At 39.5% G+C, this 9,265-nt stretch overlaps 1 protein-coding gene across 1 annotated transcript; it reads left to right on the plus strand.

Moving 5' to 3' along the window:
- The first annotated feature begins 2,070 nt into the window (after positions 1-2,070).
- LOC149230364 (uncharacterized) lies at positions 2,071-2,637 on the plus strand. Its single transcript, XM_089381292.1, has one exon. The coding sequence runs from the start codon at positions 2,071-2,073 to the stop codon at positions 2,635-2,637; it is 567 nt and encodes a 188-aa protein (XP_089237418.1).
- The last annotated feature ends 6,628 nt before the right edge of the window (positions 2,638-9,265 follow it).

The raw sequence follows: 9,265 nt of genomic DNA on the forward strand, positions 1-9,265 counted from the left end.
AGAATTTTGGAGGCTTTCAATTCGACCTTCCTAGCCCTTATCCCCAAAACTGACAACCCTTCCTCTTTTGATGACTACAGGCCCATTTCCCTCTGCAATAGCATTTACAAAATCATCTCCAAAACAATTTCTCTTCGTATTAAGCCCTTTCTCTCCCGAATGATATCCAAGGAACAATTTGCCTTTCTCAGCCATCGCCAGATCCATGAAGCTATTGGTACCGCTCAGGAAGCCCTGCACTCGATCAAAAAGCTCCATAAAAAAGCAGTCATCCTAAAAATTGATCTTTCCAAAGCCTTTTATCGTGCCTGTTGGTCCTACCTCCAGATTACACTCACCCACATTGGCTTCCCCTTTGCTTTCATCAACTGGATCATGGGTTGTCTTACTTCAGTCACCTACAATATTCTCATCAATGGAGCGGCCTCGGGTTTCTTTTATGTGGAATGAGGTCTTAGGCAGGGATGCCCTCTCTCGCCGCTGCTCTTTCTCCTCATTATGGACGGGTTTAGTAGGCTGATTAAAAAAGGAAAAGAGGAAGGCTCCTTGGCTGGTGTCCGGATCTCTGATATATCATCTCTAACCCATCTCTTATCTGTAGATGATGTTCTGATTTTTTTAAATGGATATTTTCAAGACTCTTATGCTTTCAATTCCATACTATCCCTTTTTTGTAAAACTACAGGTATGGAGCCAAATTTTGTGAAATCAACAATTATCATAGTCACTTGCCAGCCAAATGAAACAAGATTTGCCTGCCAACTTTTTGCTTATGCGAGACAAGACCTAGATGTTGGCCTAAAATACTTGGGTTTCAGATTGAAACCAAATGGTTATTGAATAGCAGACTAGGCTTGGCTTATTGCTAAGATTGAAAGCAGAATCAACATTTGGCAACAACGTTGGCTCTCTAGAGCAGGCAGGCTCACTCTGCTCAAATCAGTTCTAGAAGCTATTCCTGTTTATTGGATGTCGCTGGCCTGGATCCCTAAAGGCATCTTAAAAAGAATTCAACAACTATGCTGTCGTTTCCTTTGGCGAGGTCAAAGCTCTGGTATAAATTTTGTCTGGGTCTATTGGGATCACATTGACAAACCAAAAAAATTGGGAGGCTGGGCATAAAAAACTTACAGTTCTTTGTTGAAGCCTTTGCTACAAAATTGGGTTGGAAGCTTATAAACTCCAAAAGTCTTTGGTAGGAAATTACATTTTATAAATATATCTATCCGCTCTCAGTTTTGGAATGGATTCGCAACCCCTCAATTCCTACAGCTGGCTCCTCCTTAATTTGGAAAGCAATAACACAGTCTCTTTCCCTCATCAAGCGAGGTCTGGCTTGGAAAATTGGCAATAGAGATCAAGTGCGAATCGGCCTGGACGCTTGGAGTGGTTGCGGGAATGCCCATATTCTTCCTCGGCCTCTTTGCAACTTCCTACAGGCCTCTGGCATCTCCCACTTAGCGCATATAGCAATTGCAAATCAGGACAATTGGCAAAGCCAGACCTGGATGGATCACAGAATGCTCAACATTCGAGATGTTTGGGTTGAAGACTAGTAGAGGTTCATCAGTTCCCTAGAGGAGGCCAATGCGCGAATCATTGTTAAACATGATGTCCTTATTTGGGCGATTGATCCCCATGGCATCTATTCCCCAAAGTAGGTTATGCGTCCTCAATGGTTGCGAGACACTCTGGAGATTTTTCTTAGTGGTGGCGCCATCTTTAGAAATTAAAAGTCCCCCCTAAATCCAGGTTTTCATATGGTGTATTCTAATGGATAAAGTACCTACCGAACTAATGCTTATGTTTCATGCAATCTGTAGTCCCTCCAGATGTTTCCTGTGTATGTAGCATGAGGAAGATACTACTCACTTATTCCTTACCTGTCCTGTCTCGAAATCATTTTGGTTAAGGATCCTCACTTCACTGAATTTTCATATTGCTTGGATGGGGCAAGACATTGAAGCGGCTTGGCATAGTTGGTGGATAAAAGCCAACTCACAGAAAGTTAGAAACCTGCCACTGCTTATTTGTTGGGGAATCTAGCTAAACAGGAACAAATCCATCTTTATGGATGCTAAGATCGATTGGGAATCCTCCAGTACTACGTTGTTGGCCATCTACAACTTGCTCTCGGAGGACCCGGATTGTAAACCCCTTCAGATCATTACCCCGGAAATCATCGATATAAATTCCCCCTGGGGTTATTTTGACGGTTCGGCACAAGCCAATGGCTGTGGGGGAGGGGCGATTTTGCATATTGATAACGTTGTGAACTATAGAATCAAAGTTGGTCTAGGCAGAGGCACCAACAATTTTGCTGAATTGAGCAGCCTAAAATACCTCCTCCTATTTGCAAGAGAACTAAACTGCCAAAAGATTCAGATCTTTGGAGACTCACAGCTCACTATAAACTGGAAAAATGGAGTTAACCATTGTCACTTGCACACACTTAGAGATATTCTGACTGATATCATTTCCCTAAAGTCTCAATTTGATTCCTTTGCATGCTTACATATATACAGGGAAAGGAATGAGATCGTTGATCGTCTTTCCAAAGAGGCAGTGCAGCTGAACAGAGGTCAATGGCAGATACAGGAATTCAGGGAAGGCACTTTCTATAGTTATTATCATTGACCATTCATGGACATGAATGGCCACCCACTGAATGATCTCTAGATCATCTAGTAGTTTTCTCTCCTCTCCATTTTTCTATGTACATATTTTGTCTTCTACAGTTTTTGGGACAGAACTCTAGTTTTATACTTTTCCTGATGCTTACTGGACTTCTCAGAAGTTTATTATCAATTTACATCATGATGGTTTTTGTAAAAGCTTATAATAACTTTGAACTGATCCTTTTTTGTGACAGCATCTCATACATGCAGTATTATACAACATGTAATTTTCTTATCTTATTAATGAAAATTACGCTTTTTCCAAGGAAAAAAAATAATATTCCCTTGGGTTTAATATTATTCCCTTGGGTTTATTATTCCCTTACGCTTATAATATCAATCATGGTCAACTATCGTCAATCATAGCCAACCATGGTTAACTATGGTCGAATGTCACATTGTGACAAGGATTATTTGAATATGAAAATCAAACATGATCAACCATGTTTATTTTAATATTTATAATATTTATCTTAGGGTTTATATACTTTGGGTTTATGATATTAGTCCCTTAAGTTTATATTATTCCCTTGGGTTCATAGTCTCTTGGGGTTTTAGTATTAATCCCTTGGGTTTATTATTCCCTTCGGTTTATAATATCAATCCCTTGGGTTTATTATTCCCCTGGGTTTATAATATCAATCATGGTCAATCATGGTCAATCATGGTCAATCATGGTTAACCATGGTCAAATGTCGCATTGTGACAAAAATTGTCTCCATGTGAAAATCATGGACAATCATGGTCAACCATGTTTTATACAATCAACCATGGTCAATCATGGTAAAACATGGTCGAACATTGCATTGTGACAAATATTGTCTCGATATGAAAAACATTCATGGTCAACCATGGTTCGACATCACATTGTGACAAAGATTGTCTCGATATGAAAAACATCCATGGTCAAATGTCGCATTGTGACAAGAATTGTCTCAATATGAAAATCAACCATGGTAAACCATGTTTATTTTAGTGTTTATAATATTATTTTAAGGTTTATATACTTTGGGTTTATAATACTAGTCATTTAGGTTTAATATTATTCCCTTAGGTTCATAGTATCTTGGGGTTTTAGTATTAATCCCTTGCATTTATTATTCCCTTAAGTTTATAATATAAATCCCTTGGGTTTATAATATCAATCATGGTCAACCATAGTCAACCATGGTTAGCCATGGTCAAATGTCGCATTATGACAAAAATTGTTTCCATGTGAAAATCATTGTCAATCATGGACAATCATGCTTAACCATGTTTTATAGAATCAAACATGGTCAACCATGGTCAACCATGGTTGAACGTTGCATTCTGACAAATATTGTCTCGATATGAAAAACATACATGGTCAACCATGGTTCGACGTCGCATTGTGATAAAGATTGTCTCGATATGAAAAACATCCATGGTTAACCATGGTCAAACGTCTCATTATGATAAGGATTTTCTCAATATGAACATCTACCATGGTCAACCATGTTTATTTTAGTGTTTATAATATTTTTCTAAGGGTTTATATACCTTGGGGTTTATAATATTAGTCCCTTGGGTTTAATATTATTCCCTTGGGGCTTTAGTATTATTCCCTTGGGTTTATAATATCAATCCCTTGGGTTTATTATTCCCATAGGTTTATAATATCAATCATGATCAACCATCATTAATCATAGCCGACCATGGTCAACCATGGTCAGCCATGGTCAAATGTTGCATTGTGACAAGGATTATCTCAATATGAAAATCAACCATGGTCAACCATGTTTATTTTAGTGTTTATAAAATGTATCTTATGGTTTATATACCTTGGGTTTATAATATTAGTCCTTTGGATTTAATATTATTCCCTTAGGTTCATAATCCCTTGGGGGTTTAGTATTAATCCTTTAGGTTTATTATTCTCTTTGGTTTATAATATCAATCACTTGGGTTTATTATTCTCTTAGGTTTATAATATCAATCATGGTAAACTATCGTCAATCATAACCAACCATGGTCAACCATGGTCGAATGTCGCATTGTGACAAGGATTGCCTCAATATGAAAATCAACAATGGTCAACCATGTTTATTTTATTGTTTAATATTATTACCTTGGGGTCATAATCCTTTAAGGCTTTAGTATTAATCCCTTGGGTTTATTATTTCCTTGTGTTTATAATATCAATCCCTTAGGTTTATAATATGAATCATGGTCAACCATATTCAATCATAGTGAACCATGATCAACCATGGTTAATCATAGCCAACCATGGTCAACCATGGTCAAATGTCGCATTGTGATAAAGATTGTCTCAATATGAAAATCAACCATGGTCAACCATGGTTCACTGTTGCATTGTGACAAAGATTGTCTTATTTATAGTATTTGTCTTATTTATAGTATTTGCCTTAAGGTTTATATACCCTGGGTGTTTAGTATTAATTGTTTACGTTTATTATTACTTTAGGTTTATTAAATCATGTTTAATTATTTTTTATAATGTTTGCTTATGTGTGCTATTATTTATTTCTAAAATGATTTTAAATTGTTATTCATTAATTTATATTTATTTATTTATTATTATTATTATTATTATTATTATTATTATTATTATATATATATATATATTTGTAAGTCAAATTTCTATTCATAGTTTCAAAACGAAATACATCAGAGGAAAAACGCAGGTAGTCTCACCCCGACCAGGTTTGTTGACTACCGCCAAAAGCATATGACAATGAAACAAAAAACAAAGAGAGACACAATCCACAATTTTAAAGGCCATATGCCCTAGTAAACATACATAACATATAAAACACTTGTATCCATGCTATTCGTCAGAGGTGATGGAGGTTGGGTTGTCCGGAGTTGTACCAGGAGGTGGCGGAGGACGAAAGGAGCATTGGACATGCTCCTCGAAATGGGTCATCCAGGCCTCCAGTTTCTCAACCTTCTTTGATAGCAAATTCTGGTCACGCCAGACCACCACAACACACTCCCGGGTATGACATTGGAAATAATGCATTTTGTTCAGAGTTGTTATCAATTCAATGTGCTCCTCCTATCTAACCCGCTCTGAATTCTCCAGACGATCCAAAATTGACTGGACCACATCTCCGCAGCGCTGACCGCGACCACCCTGACACACTGACACACGACGCTCGGAACCACCACGACGAACTGAACCCCCTTGCTGCAGAATGGGCAGAGCGAGGCGGTTCCGACTCCCAGTTGAGCCCTCACACATACCACCTTGAGCTACTGACCCCGTGCATGCAGAACACCCCGACCGACCACCACCTATGCCTTCTGAAGCCATGCGGCTCGAACCCTCTACACTTAGACCTTCCAGACTCCCTCCACCACTACCAGACACTAGCTCGAGCTGAGGCTGGGACTTAGTCATGCCTAGTCTACCCAAATTAGGTGACAACTGGGATGAGGGCCGCCTTCAGCGAGGAACCGACCGCATGATTGAAACCCCGACACCACCTAAGCGAGATGAAGACCACCATTCCAATAGCTCCCAAACAATCCATGCAAGGGTCAAGACCACGAGCTCTGGCTAAACCTCCTCTCCCTTTGTTGTCGAGCACCCACAACTTACAAAGCTATTTCCCACCTCGAACCAGTAGCATACACCCTCCCTGAAGCGACCCCTCACAATTCTAGCAAACCAAAACCTATGACGGGCTCGCCAATGGCACCACTCCGCAACCCAGGACCTTGTGAACTAGTTGGGGAGGCACAATTCAATAATATCGCTCCACGAACGACAAATTCGCAACCAGACTGAACTGAAACCACACCAAACAAACCAAAAGCCACAACAAACCACCCCCGTTAGATGCACATACACCACGTTCCTTGCAGACTTGCTCTTGCCAAGCCTAATTCGACAATTGACAACTACCCACACCCACCACTAGGGGCAGAACCTTCTATGACAATGCCAGCCCGGAGTGCCTCTACAACACCCTCCTATTTTCCTAGCACTTCACACATAGGCTCCAAAACTCTCTCCACTGCAGAATGACCATCGAACACCCCCACCACCCTCCATAACGTTAATGCGCTCACCACCCTTTGCAAGACCCAATGTGACTTGAGGTTTCCCACATCGGTATTTACTGTCTCTCGTACTCAAGGTAATATGGGAGGGTCATGAGGCCAACCCACCATCTTGTAGCCACGTGCTTACCATAGGCTCCCACGTATTCTCTCGGGAACATCCTCCTCTCCGCTTGTCACTCCCATCAGGGATAAATAATAATATTGATAGTGTTAGATCTAAAAGTTTTGTGATCCATAATGTAGATAGAAGTCTTTTGAATTAATCATATCGTTAGGGTTTGGTTGGTGTTTAGAACCAAATAATGTGGTTCATCCATAATAATATTATATTATATTATTAATAATATTGATATTGGTTGATGTGTTTATCAACCACATTTATATTAATATAAATGTGGTTGTGCTAGTTATAAATTGAGTCAATTTAAGCAATCAATTTAAAAAAATAAAATCAACAGATACTCATCCACCTTAAATTGAAATAAAAAGCTTTCGCGAATTAAATTATAAAAACAAAAAATTAAATTGATTACACATGCAAAACAAAAAGAATGTGTATGGGTAAGGGCTACACACTATAGGCAAGAGCTATTTCCACCTCTATAGCTCCATTAAGAGCCTCTAAGGACAGTCTTGGGAGACGGGTTCTAACATCGGCTCCGTTCTCTGGCTAACAAATTCCAATTGCATAGTGATGGAGATATGCATGATGCCATCATCCATAATGTGCCCGATAGCGACTAGTCACCATACATACGCATTCTGATTGCATAGTGATGGAGATATGAATGATGCCATCATCCATAATGCGCCCGATAGTGGCCAGTCACCATACATACGCATGCTATATGCGGCAGCCGTTTATGTGACACGTTGACCGACCAGTAAACATGGTTCAGCATTTAATATAGGTTCCCATACATTTAGAAGCATACATACATTGTGGTGGATTTGCGGTGAACTGAAATGGAATGGCGCCTGGAATTTCAAATTTCAAGTTTGCGCGTGGAATTTATGCAACAGGTTTTTGAATAGGGATGCAATGGATTTTTATTTCATTTTCCTCCTGGATTGATTGATGAACTCCGCCTCTCGTGCGTAGGTGTCGCACCTTGAGCAGAAGGCGCCAGGAACCAGAAGCTCGTTCTCTTGGCAGATGACAAGCTCCTCTCCAATGTATGGGCAGTTATCACGGTGGAGAGTTACAACTATCATGTCCGGGGCAAGCTCGTGGGCACTGCCTTTGCGCTATCAAATGTGATGATAAAATTGCCACAAATCCCACCGGGATGTAAAAGGACATGCTTCTGAAAGCATTGGAGAGGGCCACGTCTGGAAACAGAGCTACCATAAATGCCTGAAATTCCTCTAAATTTAGCGATGTTGATTTCCCTTTGCTGAGCAGCTTTAGCTTCCTTTGGGTGCGGTCCATTTTGAGCCGGGTCGGGGGCTGAGGTAGCCATTTATGCTGAATTTTGGAGGCGAAAGCATCGTTGGAAGAGGAGGGAAGGGTGTAGACACTAGTGGAGGCATGTAAAAGTTGATACAGATAAGGGCCTGCGTGTCTTAAACTCATGCATTCTTTCCATGGCTGACTAAAATGAATGGAAACTTTCTAAGCTCGTTTTCCACTCTCTTGGAGGGGGGTGATCCCATTCTCTATATGATGTCGAACCCAGTTAAACAAAGCATTCGGCTCTGCTCAGTAGCCTGCACAAACTTTGTTGATTACATCTATTTAGTTGCTGTGATATTTAAGTTAAACAAAGCATTCGTCTCTGCTCAGTAGCGTGCACAAACTTTGTTGATTACATCTATTTAGTCGCTGTGAAATTTAAGTTAAACAAAGCTTTCAGCTCTTCTCAGTAGCATGCACAAACTTTGTTGATTGCATCTATTTAGTAGCTGTGAAATTTAAGTTGTTGTTTCCAGTGTGTCCTGGAAAATTCTAAGGGTTCCTTTCGAAAACTTTATATATTTGTCTTGTGTTTGGTAATTTTAATAGTTGCTTTGTGTCGAGCTTGTGTGAAATTTTCTGGGCATATTTAAATGATAGGATACTTCGAAATATTCAAATAATAGCGTTTTGACAAAATTTCACATATGTGGAAGGTGAACTAATAGATGAGACATTAAAATTTCAAGTAAAGTGTTTCAGTGTGAACCATATTTCTCTTTCATCGGCTGGCCACATTAAATTTCCAGTAAAGTGTTTCAATGTGAACCATATCTCTCAATTCCCTCACTCATTGGTTGTCAGTTGTTTCTAAGATTTAAACATAAAATACTCCTCATTTCTTTTGGAAAGAAATTCCATCCAACCTTCCCAAATCCCTTGTTTTGGGTCTCTAGGATATTTTTTTAAAGATGGTTATGAACGAGGACCCTCTTCGTATTGCCTTTGCTTTATACTTGAGTTTGACATCATCCATATTTCAGGGGAAAATAAGTTGCATGGAACAAGGCCGTCCAGGACCCTCATCGCTTCTGCTCTAGGTCTCACTTTAAAATAATAAAAGATAACCCTTGGAAAA

The sequence above is a fragment of the Pinus tabuliformis genome, chromosome J (genome assembly GCF_031772625.1).
Source record: "Pinus tabuliformis cultivar Carrire ecotype Pingquan chromosome J, CPIR1, whole genome shotgun sequence".
Classification (NCBI taxonomy): domain Eukaryota; kingdom Viridiplantae; phylum Streptophyta; class Pinopsida; order Pinales; family Pinaceae; genus Pinus; species Pinus tabuliformis.

Excerpts from the sequence above, each read along its gene's own strand:
- LOC149230364 (XM_089381292.1), top strand. The coding sequence starts at position 2,071 with ATGGATGCTAAGATCGATTGGGAATCCTCCAGTACTACGTTGTTGGCC.